This window comes from Lycium ferocissimum, unplaced genomic scaffold (assembly GCF_029784015.1).
Source record: "Lycium ferocissimum isolate CSIRO_LF1 unplaced genomic scaffold, AGI_CSIRO_Lferr_CH_V1 ctg8126, whole genome shotgun sequence".
Lineage (NCBI taxonomy): Eukaryota > Viridiplantae > Streptophyta > Magnoliopsida > Solanales > Solanaceae > Lycium > Lycium ferocissimum.
In genome coordinates, this window is record NW_026727102.1 from 11,253 (window position 1) to 29,722 (window position 18,470).

General features: G+C 36.4%; 1 protein-coding gene across 1 annotated transcript; it reads right to left on the reverse strand.

The window, feature by feature from the left end:
- Positions 1-16,225: 16,225 nt before the first annotated feature.
- On the reverse strand, positions 16,226-18,199 carry LOC132045830 (uncharacterized). Its single transcript, XM_059436408.1, has 3 exons — positions 18,044-18,199; positions 17,130-17,192; positions 16,226-17,001 (listed from the first exon to the last, which is right to left on the reverse strand). The coding sequence occupies exons 1-3, from the start codon at positions 18,182-18,184 to the stop codon at positions 16,813-16,815; spliced, it is 393 nt and encodes a 130-aa protein (XP_059292391.1). The 5' UTR covers positions 18,185-18,199; the 3' UTR covers positions 16,226-16,812.
- Between the last annotated feature and the right edge of the window lie 271 nt (positions 18,200-18,470).

Below are 18,470 nucleotides of genomic sequence, written 5' to 3' on the forward strand. Positions count from 1 at the left end.
CATTCAAGATATTAGCACGCTGTTCTTGGGTTAAATAATTATCCCACCAACCTTTTAATTAGCCAGTAAAACCAGCAATAATCATATCTGCGATATTTTGTTCATTATTCTTATTAGCCTTACAAATCGTATTATACATCAGCATTCTATGTATGGTACAATAAATCTATCTTTCACTATAACCATCTATGTTCCATTCATAGATCTCTTTACCACTATAACTATTGGAAATAAATATGCTCATGTTCCTCTAACAAACTATCTTAAGGAGTAGGTCTAGGAGAGTAAAACATCCTTTGCACAGATTTATCGGCATAATATTCATCAATTTTATTAATATCTACAGCAACTTTGACTTTGTAATCCATAGTAGGAAAATTATCATCATCCTCTGCTATTAAAATGCTAATATTTAAACCTTTGAATTTCTCATCAAGCATTTGCGCTAATTCTGAAAAAGGTTTTAATTTAAAATCTTTGATTTCAGGTGGAGGTTGTATACTTGGATGCGCAACAACTTCCTACTTTTTTCCCTTATTAAGGGTAGAATCATGTAATTTTTCTATGTGAGAAATTAGTTTGTCAATTTTATCATGAAGTGAAAGAATTTGTTCACCCAAAATATTCATGTAAATACTAGCATAATTTTGTTGTTTCAGCATATTATTAATATGATTTGCAGTAACTTGTAAAGTATCATTTTCAAATAATTTTGAAAAAGCTGCAAAATAAATAAATTTATCATCTTTTCCAATTTGAAAAGATTGTTATGGAGGAAATATAGTATTAATAGTCTCTCCATTAATCAATCTATATTCACGTGTTAAAACAGATATATAATTTCCTACGTATTTAACCATAAACCAAGGTACAAAAGATATAATCTTGTTGACTTTGAAAAGATCTTTATAAAAGTCTTCTTGAAAAAGTGTTTTCTCATCATCATTAAATTTTTCAAAAAAACCACTTTCTAAATGGATCCCATTAGGGTTTGAAAAATTCTTCACCGATCTTTTCTCTTGCGGGTAATCCCCCACTAAAATCAATTATGTGGTCCTAATTGTCATGACCTAAACCGATCGGCCATGACTAGTGCCCAAGCTGGGCACCCGTATACGACCCGCTAGATATAATCAGACTGAAACGGAAGACAATATGGCACTCTGTAAAAGCATGCTGTGAACTCATCATGTCCTACATCAGAAAGAACCTGTCTCCTGAGAAGTCACAGTTAACCAAAACATAAAAAATATGCAAGCCGACAAGGCTGCCACTATACACGGGGACATCCAAGATGAACTACATCGATATAGCTGACCAAACCGTATATACACAACCCATATATATCTATAGACCTCTAAGAGTATAACAAGGTCTACGTCAAAAGGATCTGTATCAAAACAACTCAAGTTCCGGAACAATGGAGCTCTCCAAGCGGCTGGGCAGAAGTTCTAAGCTGGAGGATCGCCAAACTGAGTGTTTATACCTGCGGGCATGAAACGCAGCCCCCGAAGAAAGCAAATAAGTACGGAAAATGTACTGAGCATGTAAAGCATGAAGTACAATAAAGAAAATCATGACCCAGTAAAAGATGACAGGAGACAAGTATGATAATCAAGGAATACCAAAGCCTCTGTACTTTATGAGAGGTGTCATGCATATATATATAATATACCGTACCTGGCCCATTATGGGACTCGGTGAATGAAGTCATATACATATATACCGTACCCGGCCCTCTAGTGAGGGACACGATGAAATAATAATATATATATCGTACCCGGCCCTCTAGTGAAGGACTCGGTGAAATAATCATACATATACCGTACCCGGCCCTCTAGCGAGGGACTCAGTGAAATAATCATACATATACCGTACCCGGCCCTCTAGTGAGAGACTCAGTGAAGTACTCATACATATACCATACCCGGCCCTCTAGTGGGGGACTCGGTGCATGAAGTCATATACATAAATACCGTACCCGGCCTTCTAGTGAGGGACTCGGTGAAGTAATCATATATATACCGTACCCGGCCCTCTAGTGAGAGAATCGATGAAATAATCATATATATACCGTACCCGGCCCTCTAGTGAGGGGACTCGGAAATACCATATATATACCGTGCCGGCCCTATAGTGAGGGACTCGGTGAAATAATCATATATATACCGTACCCGGCCCTCTAGTGAGGCACTCGGTGAAATAAGGTCATAACAACGTGCATGAATAGAGTATTAGGAGCAATTATGTACAAATTGATTCATCGGTTGAGGTTTGATAGAATAATTAGAATGAACCAACACTGGAGAATCAAAGACAACTGTCATGTCAAGTACTACTGAGAACTAGAGCTCATTGGAGTTATGTATGTTCATCGTTCGCTCGTTTATGTAATTCATGCCAAAAAGAAAGAAGGGATAGCCTTAATATACCTTGAAGCTTATCTATTCATTCAACTTCTACTTCTCGAACTCGCAAATCTACAATCAAGGGAATTCATACTATCGGTAGACTCGTTATCAAGTGCTTATCTTAGTCCTTAAACTAACTCTTTCTAGAATCTACTGAAATTTCGACAGCATCTCCCCTGTTTATAACTCTAGCCCGAAATCACAGTTACCAACAACAACAACAAGACCAACATCAACCATGTTATTCTCAATGCCAAATACTCCATAAAACCTCTCATATAATATTTATCTGCATCTCCGCCAATAGAATTATTATACAGCTATTTAACGGTTCTATCTTCGTAAATAAACCAAAATTAACATTAATAATAGGAGATTCATATCTTAATCCTGATAATATCGCTATATCTTCACTTTTTTCACCTTAAACTTGAATCACACGCGTCGCCATACGATTCTATACTCGCAACTATACGTTGCCTGGACCGAAACTCGGGATTATAGCTGATTTAGGCTTGAAATTTGGGTTTGGGAGTTGGGGAGCTTTTTAGATAATTTTGGAACAATTTGGATGATGTTTGGCAAGCCCCTTTTATATTGGTTCAAATTCGGGTCGACTGTAGCAGTACTGTAGCACGCGTTTTCGCTCTATCAGCTGAACTTGTAACGTTCATAATTCGCTAATCTTATGTCCTATCAATGAGAGATTTATTGCGTTGGAAACTAGACTCGATGAACTTCATTTTAGACTTTTGTTTCACCTTAAAACACTTCATATGCTAAGAGATATTCGTCCCCAAGTTGGACCAAAATTTTCACACGAAACATTACCCATCCTTTCTCCAAAGTCGTACTACTTCGTTTCTTCCACTCATTTCCTTATAAAACCTTCCGGTATACCTTAAATACATCCTTCACTCATTAAATATACTTAATAATGCTTGCTCCTTATATTCCAAAGTGGTTTTACTTAACCATAACTCAACGTACTTATGTTTCAAATTTGATATGTGCTTCTTCAAGGATATGGGGTATAACATCCTTCCCTCCTTAAAAACATTTGTCCTCGAATGTTGTAGTGCGCCGATCCTCAATATCCTCATTGAATTTTTGTTCGATTACCGTATACTTATACTATAATTTGGTCAGTTTCGTCCTGTTCTTTCTTAGCTCTTTATCAAATTCATTTGTGAGTCGTGCAATCTTCAATCCTCATGTATACAAGTTAGCTAGTATTCCATTCTTATTCTGTCTTCCTTCCTGTGGTTTAACTAGCCACGCCACGGGTACTTGCCGTCCTGCGAGCTTCCTTCCTCTTCGTTCCTCATTTCTTTATTAACGGATAACTCCTTTGCTCGAATACAACACTTTCTTCTTTCTTTTGTTGACTCCTCCGATGCTATTTTGGCTATCCCTACTTGTACTTGTTGAGCTTAGATACGTGCTAGATTATCCCCTCGTAATTCATTAGCCAAGCTTTCCGATTCGTCATAAATTTTCTTATACTAATGTCCCATTGCTTGTTCAACGTTACTTTGCTACTGACAAATCCTTACTCTTAACGGTTATGTTTCTTCAACCATCCGTCTCAATTTCTTTCCATGATCAGTTATAAGCATATCCTCAATACAATAACTTAAATACGTACATTCCTAATGTTCCATCGCCATCTTTATTATTCCTCGTAGCAGGATTATATATTGCGATGAACCAAGAATCATAGTTTGAACTGTTCTATAGCTCACAATATCTTCGAGTTCTTGTCAAAACTCTCCCTTTAATACCTTTGCCTCAAATCTTGCAATATACTTATAATTATGAAGTTAGGGTAATATCGCTTTACCACAGCTTCTTTCCAACATCGGTATGGTATACTTACCCTTGACTTCCTTATTCCAGTGATCACTTAGTTAGCTGTCATTCCTTGTTGGCATGTCCATTCCCATATGCGGGGCATAACCTTATTCCAGCGTGTCCATTCCTATATGCGGGGCATAACCTTACGCTAATGGTTCATATAATTCCATAATACATACCCTTATGCTCGATATGGTTAGTGACCTGTGATATACTTTCTAATTTTTTATGATGCTGCTGCCTTTCTATCTGTACCCACATCGTTCTTCCTCTCTTTAGAGATCGCCACACTGCTTATAGTTACTCCCTTTGTTAAGTTTCTCATATTTTTCCTTTAATATCAAGATTTTCTTACGTTGTAACCCAAGGTGTCCTTTGTACTTATCATCCATTTAGTCATTTTCTTTGTAGTTAGCTTGCAGAGCGTTCTTACTCTCTTTATTACTCTTTAGGATGCGTCGCTGCCTATTTAGGTGCGGCACAAATTTCCCTGGTCTAGAAATGTCATATGTCACGTCCGCATGAAGTATTCTCTTGATCTATTTTAATTCCTTTTCATACCTGCTTTGTGGTATGCTTATCTTTAATTCATTTTTGCTCCCTCTTAATGCATTCTTGATATGCTACTACATCCCGAATTTTAGCTTTTTTAAGCTAACATCTTTCTTTCCTTGGAATTTTGACAATGCCATATCTCGTTTCAGGACTAGATCTGCTCTTCCCCCCTTTTAAGGGCGTTACAATAGTAACTCCCAAATATCAGTAGTCATCGGCCAACCTTAGCGATCCTCCAACTCCTTTGGTCTCTTATAATACCGGAATTCCCTCATCATATAGCTTGACTTATTTTTCTTTCTGCTAATCGAGGGCTTTGCATTTGAACAAAGTGCTTATGTATTGTAGATCCATTCTCGCTGCCTTCTTTAAGGCCTTTCTACTTCTACCTTTTATGATTGAACATTTCCCGAATCAACGGGTTAATGGGAACATTGGAATCCATCAAAACATTTTACGGAACATTTGGTCACACTTTGCTTTTTTTATCCCTCATCTTCCTCCACAACTATTATCACTGAAATTCTACTTACTCTGAGTTTTCGGTCTCACTTTATGTCTACAATATATCATTGAGAGTTAATATGCTACACTCTTCCACTTCCACTATCAATCATTTTATTCACTTAGGTCACTTATCCAAAATTTTCCTTAACTATTTGCGTCCCACCTATGCGTTGTAGTTCTTCCATTGTTTTGCCACTTCTTGTTTGTGTCATGAATTCCTTGCAAATATACCCTCTTCTTCCTTCTACTTCCTGCCGCCAAGGCTATTCCATACTCATGAATATCTCCCATACCTCCTTCTATTTCCTTTGTAATTAAATCTCAGTATTCCTTATCCTAATCCCATGTCATTGATGTACTACCACCCGGTTAGCTTTGTTAGTTCATTATCCTCTCGCTTGCCTTGGGTGATTGCTCAATTTTCCTTTTCTTCCTTCTTCTTCTCTCTCCTCTCCTTTGACCAGCCCATTAGTGTACCTTTCCTACTTTCATCCTCAAACCTTCCTTGAGTTTCTTCCTCCCCCAGCGCCCTTCTCCACTTGTTATTTTATAGTATTGACCCTGAAGTTCGTGAAATATTCCTTTAAATGTGCAAATCCGTTCTATTTTTAAATCATCTTCCAGGGAAGCTTCTCCATTTCCGAAGCAACCGTGTCAGTATGACCACGCATTTATCCCTTTATATACCTCTTGAGAGCTGGAAATCTCTTAGTATCGTTGCAAGGCCTGATCATTCTTTCTCTTACTTCACATTCCTAGTTGTGGTTACTATCCTTTAGTCCCACTTATCGAAGTCTATTCCCTAACCCCACACATTCATATTTTGCTTCACACTATCATACTTTATCCCTTTCGCATGCCTAACTTCGAATTTTATCCAAATAGTCCCTTGCCTTACCCGTCGTCCCTCTTGGAAGCTTCACTTACCCTCGTTTCTTACACTTTTTTTTCTCAAGACATTCTAATCTCTTTACTTTCTATATATATATATATATATATATATATATATTTTCTTTCCTTTCGATGTTGTTGCATTAGGACTTACCAACTCTAACTTTGTGGTGAAAGTAACATCAACTTACTTTGTAACATTTGTCACTTGAACTTTACTACCCTGTTCGATTGATGCCTTCAATATACCGCAACGTCGGTTGCTGGGACACATTACCGGTTGGCGTAGCCATATATGGGATGTCATACACACACAAACACACACACACACACACACATGTTTACTAATGCCTCGCTTACAAAGTACTTCCCAATACTATTCGAACTCATCCTAATTCTAGAGCTGTGATGCACTTTCTTTCTCTTTGCCGGTCTAGTCCACCTCATCCTTCACGATCTTTCGGGGTTTCCAACCACTCCGCATACTCCAATTTCCCTTAGGCTACTCTAGTTTCTCATCTGTCTCTTATGTTTGAATTTGTAGGACTCTTAATATACTTCCTAGTGGTCACCCATCCTAGTATTTCTCTCACCTCAAAGACGCTTAACCTTGGAGTGCTAATGGGATGCAGTGCGTTGGCAAGTCTTTGGTAAGATCACATCACCCCATCAGCGTGACTTATCGCATGGCCTAGAATTAGTTGAAGTTCTAACAAGCCCCAATAAATTCTCGTAATGCATCTCCCTCCGGATTAAAAGGATCTCTTACTCTTCCGACTAAGCAAATGTTATTTTGGCCTTTGAAATCCTCAATAATCACCTTCAATCTGCATGTATGACCACTTTTCATCCTAGCTTTCAAGATTTCCAATGCTGGAAACAACACCTTAATCGCAGTTACTTATAAATACTTAAGTCACTGATCCCCTTTAGGATTTTCGCTCATCACTATTCAGTATTACCCTGAAATGATTACACACGCACATAGGAAATTCTAATAAGAACTGGTATACCTGTAGCCGATCGGTCCTTAGCCTGATCTGGTGGGCTATAGAGTGAAGTATGCTCTTCGTCCTTGTATTCCCACCGTCTCTAAGTGCGGGCTTAACATAATGCCGCAACATAGGGAAAATCTAGACGTGCCAAACTCGTACTTCCTCGGTTACATCTTTTATCCACGGAGTCTCGTGAACCCTTAAACGGGTCTTTGTTATATGATTTCTCAGTCGAGTCTCCTCCTACTGGAGCCACATCCTTCGATGGGTCCGTCTCAATGGAATAGCTGATGCTCTTTCTTATACTTCTTAACATCCTCGATCCTGAGTCGACCGGTGATACAAGCATGTCCCCCTTCGGAGCCTCACCTACGCTCCCATTAATTGAACTTATCCTCTTCTCCAATAAAATCCTGCAATTTAACAAAAATCGTACCAAGAATGAGCTTTCCTATCATTGGCTCTACTGCACGATCTATAATCGTAAAGAAAGATGACATCCTAAATGTCTCGTAGAGCTTCACCAGTTTTATAGATGTGGTACAACACACCGATAAACAAGACTCTACTAGACACGGTCTGTAGACACTCCAAGGATGAACTGCTCTGATACCACTTTTGTCACGACCCAAACCGATGGGCCATGGCTAGTGCCCGAGCTGGGCACCCGTATACGACCCGCTAGATATAATCAGACTGAAATTGAAAACAATATGGCACTCTATAAAAGCATGTTGTGAACTCATCATACATCAGAAAGAACCTGTCTCCTGAGAAGTCATAGTTAACCAAAACATAACAAATATGCAAGCAGACAAGGCTACGACTATACACGGGGACATCCAAGATGAACTACATCGATATGCCGTCGAATACCAACCGTATATACACAACCCACATATGTCTACGGACCTCTAAGAGTATAAGAAAGTCTATGTCAAAAGGATGTATCAAAACAACTTAAGCTCCGAACAATGGAGCTCTCCAGCCGGCCGGCGAAGTCCTGGCCGAGGATTGCCAACCGGGAGGTGTCCGTACTGCGGGCATGAAACGCAGCCCCCGAAGAAAGGGGGTCAGTACGAAAAATGTACTGAGCATGTAAAGCATGAAGTACAATAAAAAAGATCATGACTGAGTAAAAGATGACAGGAGACAAGTATGATAATCAAGGAATACCAAAGCCTCTGTACTTTATGAGAGGTGTCATGCATATATATATAATATACCGTACCCGGCCTATTATGGGACTCGGTGAATGAAGTCATATACAAATATACCGTACCCGGCCCTCTAGTGAGGGACTCTGTGAAATAATCATACATATACTGTACCCAGCCCTGTAGTGAGGGACTCGGTGAAGGTAATCATACATATCTTCGTAGGCCCCTACAGTGAGGGACCCGGTGAAGTAATCATACATATACCGTACCCGGCCCTCTAGTGGGAGACACAGTGAACTAATCTTACATATACCGTACTCAGCCCTCTAGTGAGGGACTCGGTGAAGTAATCATATATATAGCATACCCAGTCCTCTAGTGAGGGACTCAGTGAAATAATCATATATCTTAGTACCACATCGCCTCTAGTGAGGGACTCGGTGAAATAATCATATATATACCGTACCCGGCCCTCTAGTGAGGGACTCGGTGAAATGAGGCCATAACAACGTGCATGAATAGAGTATTAGGAGCAATCATGTACAAACTGATTCATCGGTTGAGGTTTGATAGAATAATTAGAATGAACCAACACTTGAGAATCAAAGACAACTGTCATGTTAAGTACCACTGAGAACTAGAGCTCCTTTGGAGTCATGTATGTTCATCGTTCTCTCATTTATGTAATTCATGCCAAAAAGAAAGAAGGGATAGCCTTAACATACCTTGAAGCTTATCTATTCGTTCAACTTCTACTTCTCGAACTCGTAAATCTACAATCTAGGGAATTCATACTATCGTTAGGCTCGTTATCAAGTGCTTATCTTAGTCCTTAAACTAATTCTTTCTAGAATCAGCCGAAATTTTGACAACGTCTCCCCTATTTGTATCCCTAGCCCGAAATCACAGTTACCGACAACAACAACAACAAGACCAACATCAACCATGTTATTCTCAATGCCAAATACTCCATAAAACCTCCCATATAATATTTATCTGCATCTCCACCAATAGAATTACTATACAGCTATTTAACGGTTCGATCTCCGTAAATAAATCAAAATTAACATTAATAATAGGAGATTCATTTTAGCAAGGCGGTATCTTGTAGCAACTTCTTGCCAGCAAAGACCGTAGCACACGTTTCTGCTCTATCAACTGAAATTGTAACGTCCATAATTCTCTACTCCGATGTCCTATCGATGAGCGGTTTGTTGCGTTGGAAACTAGACTCGACGAAATTCATTTTAGGCTTTTGTTTCACTTTAAAACACTTCATATGCTAAGAGATATTTGTCCCCCAAGTTGGATCAAAATTTTCACACAAAACATTACCCATCCTTTCTCCAAAGTCGTACTACTTCATTTCTTCCACTCATTTCCTTATAAAACCTTCCGGTATACCTTATACACATCCTTCACTCATTAAATATACTTAATAATGCTTTCTCCTTATATTCCAAAGTGATTTTACTTAACCATAACTCAATGTACTTATGTTTCAAATTTGATACGTGCTTCTTCAAGGATACGGGGTGTAACACTAATCGATTAAATAGTTGGAAAATCCATGTCTGACTCGGTCAATTCCGTGTCTTGAATACCACTGACAATATTATGTTGATCAATTTTACGACTACTAATTCTATTATTATCAGTTTCTCTAATTTGAGAAGTAGAAGCTTTGGATGGATCGGACAATATAATCAACTGGTGAAATATAAGAATGACATGAAGAATTTGATCTAGTTAGTCTAGATCTAGTGCTGATGCTATGATTTTCAGCTTTATCTAACAAAGATGGAGGTTCATAAAACCTCAGTTTAATAGTCCCATATGGGGCATGCTCAATTTTAGAAATATCAGTATTAATATTATTTTGAGGAGGAGTGGCTCCCTCTATGACCCACTCTTTGGGAAAATCAATTTCATCCCATTTGATAGGTCTTCAAGTAACAGCTTTGGATTTGCCAAATTTAGTTTCTATCAAAATAGTTTCATTTTTGAAATCCATAATTTTACACATAGGATTCATAGTATATAATGATTTAAAATATATTCTATAACAAATGCATATTACTTCAGTACCAGGCATATAATCATAACCATGTAATTTAACACTCAATATTAAAGCGTTTAAAGAATTATAATCCATAAAGATACGCAAATTAGGATAAGCATTAAAAACATATAAGCCAAACTAGTTTGAACTATCCCTATGAGGGATTTTTTTCCAGTTTTGGTTCTACCATCTCTTAAAGCTGCTATAAAGCTTTCTGGTAAACCTCTTAATGTAAGTGGCTTGAATGCAACCTGTACTAACCCAATATGCATAAATCTATGGGTTTCCCTATAAGGGGCTAAATCACTTTCAGATAATAATCTAAAAGTGGCATGGTCACTATCAACTGTAATTGTTTCTTCAGTGGTTTTTACCACTTGCTTGAGACCTAATTTCTCAAAAGTACCCATTTGATAAATTAATCTAGGCTGAATTTTAGGGATAGTCCACTTATTAAAGCGAGATCTAATTTTTGAGGCATATCATATTCTTCTTTTTACTATTTTTAATAGTACTTTTACTTCTAATGATGTTCATTAGGAAATGTGTATTGAACGTATATCACTATTAATACTCATGTACCATGGCTCTAATACCATTTATCGGTACGGATCCCACGGTGAGATGATCTTTGCGGAGGGACTTTTACTAGGTTAATAACCCTGGCAAGGAGGTTGTCCAACTCAGAACAAGTCCAAAACAGCCCTAACGCCACCTCGGTTCAGCGGGCACAAAAACAGGACCACCGCCTGAATTTGAACAATCCACCTGGGTAAAAATGGTGTTGAGGTCAAGCAAAGAATAACCCAGGCGATCTGTTCAAATTCAGGCGGTGATCCTGTTTGTGTGCCCACTAAATCGAGGTGGCGTTAGGGCTATTTTTGGACTTGTTCTGAGTTGGACAACCTCCTTGCCAGGGTTATTAACCTAGTAAAAGTCCCTCTGCAGCATCATCTCACTGTGGGATCCGTACCGATAAATGGTATTAGAGCCATGGTACATGAGTATTAATAGTGATATACGTTCAATACACATTTCCTAATGAACATCATTAGAAGTAAAAGTACTATTAAAAATAGTAAAAAGAAGAATATGATATGCCTCAGCAATTAGATCTGCTTAATAAGTGGACTATCCCTAAAATCCAGCCTAGATTAATTTATCAAATGGGTACTTTTGAGAAATTAGGTCTCAAGCAAGTGGTAAAAACCACTGAAGAAACAATTACAATTGATAGTGACCATGCCACTTTTAGATTATTATCTGAAAGTGATTTAGCCCTTATAGGGAAACCCATAGATTTATGCATATTGGGTTAGTACGATGTGTTGCATTCAAGCCACTTACATTAAGAGGTTTGCCGAAAAGCTTTATAGCAGCTTTAAGAGATGGTAGGAACCAAAATTGGAAAAAAATCCCTCATAGGGATAGTTCAAAACAGTTTGGCTTACGGCCCTGTATGTTTTAATGCTTATCCTAATTTGCAGGTATCTTTGCGGGATTATAATTCTTTAAACGCTTTAATATTGAGTGTTAAATTACATGGCTATGATTATATGCCTGTCGAAGTAATATGCATTTGTTATAGAATATATTTTAAATCATTATATACTATGAATCCTATGTGTAAAATTATGGATTTCAAAAATGAAACTATTTTGATAGAAACTAATTTTGGCAAATTCAAAGTTGTTACTCGAAGACCTATCAAATGGGATGAAATTGATTTTACCAAAGAGTGGGTCATAGAGGGAACCACTCCTCCTCAAAATAATATTAATACTGATATTTCTAAAATTGAGCATGCCTCAGATGGGACTATTAAACTGAGGTTTTATGAACCTCCATCTTTGTTAGATAAAGCTGAAAATCATAGCATCAGCACTAGATCAAATTCTTCATGTCATTCTTATATTTCACCAGTTGATTATATTGTCCAATCTCCATCCAGAGCTTCTACTTCTAAAATTAGAGAAACTAATAATAATAAAATCAGTAGTCTTAAAATTGATCAAGATAATATTGTCAGTGGTATTGAAGACACGGAATTGATCGAGTCAGACATGGATTTTCCAACTATTTAATGGATCAGGACCGCATAATTGATTTTAGTCGGGGATCACCGGCAAGAAAAAAGATCGGTGAAGAATTTTTCAAACCCTGATGGGAACCATTTAGAAAATGGTTTTTTGAAACTTTTAATGATGATTAGAAAACATTTTTTCAAGGAGACTTTTATAAAGATCTTTTCAAAGTCAACAAGATTATATCTTTTGTCCCTTGGTTTATGGCTCAATACGTATGAAATTATATTTCTATTTTAGAACGTGAATATAGATTGACTAATGGAGAGACTGTTAATACTATATTTCCTCCACAACAATCATTTCAAATTGGAAAAGATGATAAAGTTCTTTATTTTGCAGCTTTTTCAAAATTATTTGAAAATGATACTTTACAAGTTACTACAAAGCATATTAATAATATGCTGAAACAACAAAATTATGCCAATATTTACATGAATATTTTTGGTCAACAAATTCTTTCACTTCATGATAAAATTGACAAGCTATTTTCTCACATAGAAAAATTACATGATTCTACCCTTAATAAGGGAAAAAAGCAGGAAGTTGTTGCTACTCTAAGTATACTGCCTCCATCTGCAATCAAAGATTTTAAATTAAAACCTTTTTTAGAATTAGCGCAAATCTTTGGATGAGAAATTCAAAGGTTTAAATATTAATCCTTTAATAGTAGAGGATGATCATAATTTTCTTAATATGGATTACAAGGTCAAAGTTACAGCAAATATTAATAAAATTGATGAATATTATGCTGATAAACCTGTGCAAAGGATGTATTACTATCCTAGACCTACTCCTCAAAATATTTTATTAGAGTAACATGAGCGTATTGTTACCAATAGCTATAGTGGTAAGAGATCTATGAATGGAACATAGATGATTATAGTGAAAAACAGATTTATTGTACCATATATAGATTGATGATGTATGGTACGACTTGTAAGGCTAATAAGAATAATGAACAAAATATCGCAGATATGATTATTGCAAGTTTTACTGGCCAATTAAAAGGTTGGTGGGATAATTATTTAACCCAAGGACAACGTGCTAATATCCTAAATGCTGTAAAAAGGGACCAAGAAACTCAAGAACCAGTTGTAGTTCCAAATGTTGTTTATTCATTGGTTATTAATATTATAGAGCATTTTTCAGGAAGATGGTCGGATAATAATGAAACCATTAGGACCATGCTTCAGAATTTAAGATGCAAAACCCTTACCTCATTTAGGTGGTATAAGGATGTATTCCTTTGTCGGGTTATGGAATTACTTGAGTGCAGTGACACTCATTGGAAATCCAAATTTATAGATGGATTACCCGCCCTTTTGCAGAAAGAGTTAGAAAAGATCTTAGAAAAGGAGAAGTTAAAATCAATTATGATAGCTACACTTATGGTAAGTTAATAGGAACATGTATGCAGGAACGTTAGCCTTATGCAATGAGATCAAGCTAAATCAGCAGATTAAGAGACATGGTCTGAATGAAAGATAACAATTAGGAGAATTCAGTGGATAATTTGGTATGGATATTCCACAAACCAAAGCACCTCATAGGCACATGAAAAAGAAGAAAGATATCCAAGCATGGAAGGAGAAACTCTTGCAAAAGAAAGCAAGGCTGAAAAAGGAGTTCAAGAAGAGAAAGGATTATGTTAAATCCAAAAATCCAAAAGCCTGTTATAAATGTGGCAGAGTTGGTCATTATTACAAACACTGTAAAGTCAAGGAAAAGATTAAGAGCCTTGATATTGATGATGACCTGATAGAATCGTTATACAAACTTTTATTGAATTCATAACCAGAAGATTTAGGTTTTGAGTCTAACAAATCAAAGGACTCTTCGTCAAATGAAGATCTTAGAGTTATTGAAAATGAGAGGTATACCTTGACAAGATCAGATGAGGAATGTGCACCATGTCAAATAGGACAACCCTATACTAGTAAGGGTAATAAAAAAAAAGATGAATTTTATAATCTCTTCTCCCAATTCCAAGACACCAATATCAATGTTTAAGATGGTAATAACCTTGTGGATTTGTTAAAAATTATTAAAGACCTAGAGCATATGTCTCAAATCATTGATAAGGTGAATGAAGCACCCAAGGAACCAGAAATTCAGACTGGTATTCAGATACAGGAATCAACAAGTCCATACACCACGTCAGAAGTTTAAAAACTTCTTCAACAAAGGAGAAATATCATAAGTACTCCAGCCACAACCTAAGATTTGGAAAAAGAGATTGATAATCTCAAACAGGAGATCTCTACCCAAACATAATATGATTCTAGATTAAAGAATCTCTAGAATTGAGGTAAGAGGAAAATAAGTTATCTTGATAACACCATAGAAGATCTAGGAGAAAAAGGAACTTAGTTTCTTAAAACTCTAGAAATTATTACTTCTCAAAAGTTTTTTTATAAAAATTACTCTTTTAATTGATTATAATTTTAAAAAGCAATTTACTACTCTAGTTGATAGCGGAGCTAATTTAAATTGTATTCAAGAAGGTTTAATTTCTTCAAAATACTACCCATAGTCCTAGATCTGCTAATGGGCAGAGAATTAAATTACCCAAAGCTTATATTTGCCAAGAAAAAAATCTGTATACTAGAAAGTTTTGTATTGGTAAAAGATATTTCCAATCAAATAATTTTGGGAACCCCATTTTTTCAAAAAATATTTCCTACCCATAAATGGGATACTTATTATAGGGACTTTTGAAGGGAAAACAATTGAATTTCGGTTTATGACTAAACCTTTTTCAAGGATTTTAAATGAAATCAAAGATAGGTTGATGAATATAAATCAACAAGTCAATTTTTTAGAACAAGAAATATATACTCTTGATATTGAAGAGATTTTACAAAATCCCAAATTACAACAAAAAATAGATTTTCTAAAAATCAGTTTTCATTACAAATTTGTAGTAATCATCCTAATGCTTTTTGGGAGAGAAAAAAACATATTATTACTCTTCCATATGAAGAAACTTTTTCAGAAGAAAATATTCCTACTAAAGAAAGACCATGTCAAATGAATTTTGAATATTTAGAATTATGTAAGAATGAGATTTTTTCTCTTTTACAAAAAGGTCTTATAACATCTTCAAAATCTCCATGGTCATGCACAGCTTTTTATGTTAATAAACATCTTAGAACAGGAACGTGGAGTTCCTAGATTAGTTATTCATTATAAACCTCTTAATAATGTTTTGAAATGGATTCAATATCCAATTCCTAATAAAAAGGACTTATTGGATCGCCACCATAATGCTATTATATTTTCTAAATTTGATTTAAAATCGAGATATTGGCAAATTCAAATTGCCGAAGCAGATAAATATAAGAATGCCTTTAATGCCCTATTGGGCAATTCGAATGGAATTTTATGCCATTTGGATTAAAAAATATCCCTTCATAATTTCAAAAAATTATGAACGACATTTTTATGCCTTATAGCAATTTTATCATTGTTCATATAGATGACATTTTAGTATTTTCAAATACTATAGAAATGCATTTTAAACATCTTGATATATTCAAGAAAATTATTATTCAAAATGGCCTGGTTACATCGAAACCAAAAAATGTCGCTTTTTCAAACAAAAGTCAGATTTTTGGGTCATAACATTGAAAAGGGAAGAATTATTCCCATGGAGAATACAATAGGAAGGCTCTCTTCTCTCTCCTCAAAATTAAACCCTAATCATCTTTAAACTTTATAATACCGGCCGCCAATGGCCAGTCCGGCCGGTGGGCAGCCCCCTCCTGGGGTTGCACCACTTACATCACCGCCACTAAATACAACAATTCCCGTTTTCAATCATATTAACACCACCTTACCTTCATCTTCTACAAAATCTGGTACCAATTCTATTTTGCCTAAAACCACAACAAATACCAGTGAGACGTTTCCCAAGCCTATTTTACCTACAAACACAAACTATGTTGCTTTATTTAAGCCACCAGAACACACTTTTAAACAAATAGTACCACCAAAACCTGTCGTATATATCAATGGGGAGCCACATGTTTCGTGGAAATCATCAGAGGTAAAGCAATTGATACTTCAAGAAGAGTTACAACATGCAGTTATAGGTAAATTCTCTTATGAGATTATTGACATCAAGGAGTTGAGAACTGCTATCCCAGAGCAATATTCAATTAAGGGTAAAAATACAATTGGCTTACTTAAAGATAGACATATACTGATTAGGCTATCCTTATTTGAGGACTATGTTAAAATACTATCTACTCCTGCATACTACATCAAAGTACAATCAAGATACTGTCAGATGAGGCCTCTCATTTGGAATCCTTGGTTCAAGCCTGATGAAGAAACATCCATTGCCGTAGCCTGGATCAGTTTCCCAGAATTACCTCCCAATTTCTTTGCAAAGGAAGCAGTTTTCTCTTTAGCATCAGCAGTTGGCAAACCCTTGACACTGGATATGGCAACTGCTAACAGAACTAGGCCTAGCTGCGCAAAAGTAAAAGTGGAGATAGATTTAGTAGTTGAACATCCAAAGAGGATTCACATATCAGAAGAGGATGAAGTCACTGGGCAAGTACAATCTAAATGGATTACTATCCAATATGATTACTTACCAAAATATTGCAAACATTGCAAGTTGCAAGGCCATGCTGAAATTGAATGTAGAGCTTTGCACCCTGAATTGGAGAAGCAATACAGAGAGGAACTTAGAAAGATCAATGAAGAAGAAAGAACTGCAAATCAAAAAGTAGAGGCCAATCAGAGAAATCAGTTTAACACTGGCAGAAATGGAAAAAATATCCAAGGAAGGCAAGAATGGATGCAAAGAAGAAGAAATAAGTACATAAAAGATAAAAGTGGAATTATTCTGGGAGAGTTTGGAGAAAATAATCAGCAAAAAGATAATGAAGTGAAGACCCAAAATGCTTTTGCAATACTGGAGAGTGATGAAAATGCTAGAATGCAGACTGAGGTAAATGAACCACATGATGCAAACAAAAAAGAAAGCCATGCTAATGCTGTTCTAAGCATTAATGATAAGCAGGTTGCACAAGCAAGGGAGGCAGCAAGTAGTAATGTGAACAAGGACGAACAAACAGAGACAAATACAGCAAAGAGCCAAAATATAATCAATGAGAAGGGGAGCAGCAAACCATCAGTGGAAAACATAAGCATCAAAGTTAAAAAGAACAATCTTGCAGGGTTTCAAGAAGCATCACCATCCAGTCCAATAAAAGAAAGGGAGAACAGCCCAAGTAGGGGACAGCCAAGTGAGAACAGTTCGAGCAAAAGCAATAGTCCAAGCACACAAGTTGAGGGCAGTGATTCAAGTAATATTACGAAAACAGCAAAGCAGGTAATTCTGAACACATCATCAGATCCACCAGGTGAAGATAAAGTGACTATAGCAGAAAATTTTCAAGGAACTGACACTCTAGAAGAATTTGATGGAGCAGTAAGGCAACAAGAAGAAATCATACCAAATGAAGGAAGCTCAACAAACAATGGGGAGGAAGTATTAGTTTACCAATCTCAAGAAATGAGCAGTCAACAGGAGAAACAGGACATGACTGAGGCTATTAGCAAAGACAAGGGACAGGTAACTTTTGCTGGGGAATCCAAAGCCAACATCAATCTGAAGAGTGGAGATAAAAACCTGGATATGCATTCAATTGATCAAAATATAAAATCAGTTAGTAGAGCTGGAGATCTCTCACCTAAGATGATTGAAAAAGGTGGGGGTAAAGCAAAGAAGAAAACAGTCAGAGACACAAGTGCACCACCTAGTAGTGGTGTTCATACTAGAAGACAGGTTAGCAGGATCAGTAATCCATGATGAATGCAATCATATGGAATATCAGATCAGTTAATACAATGGAGTCTTTCACAAGGATAATCAAAATGCATCAGAAGTATCAGTTTGGTTTCATAGGCTTAATGGAACCTTTTCAAAC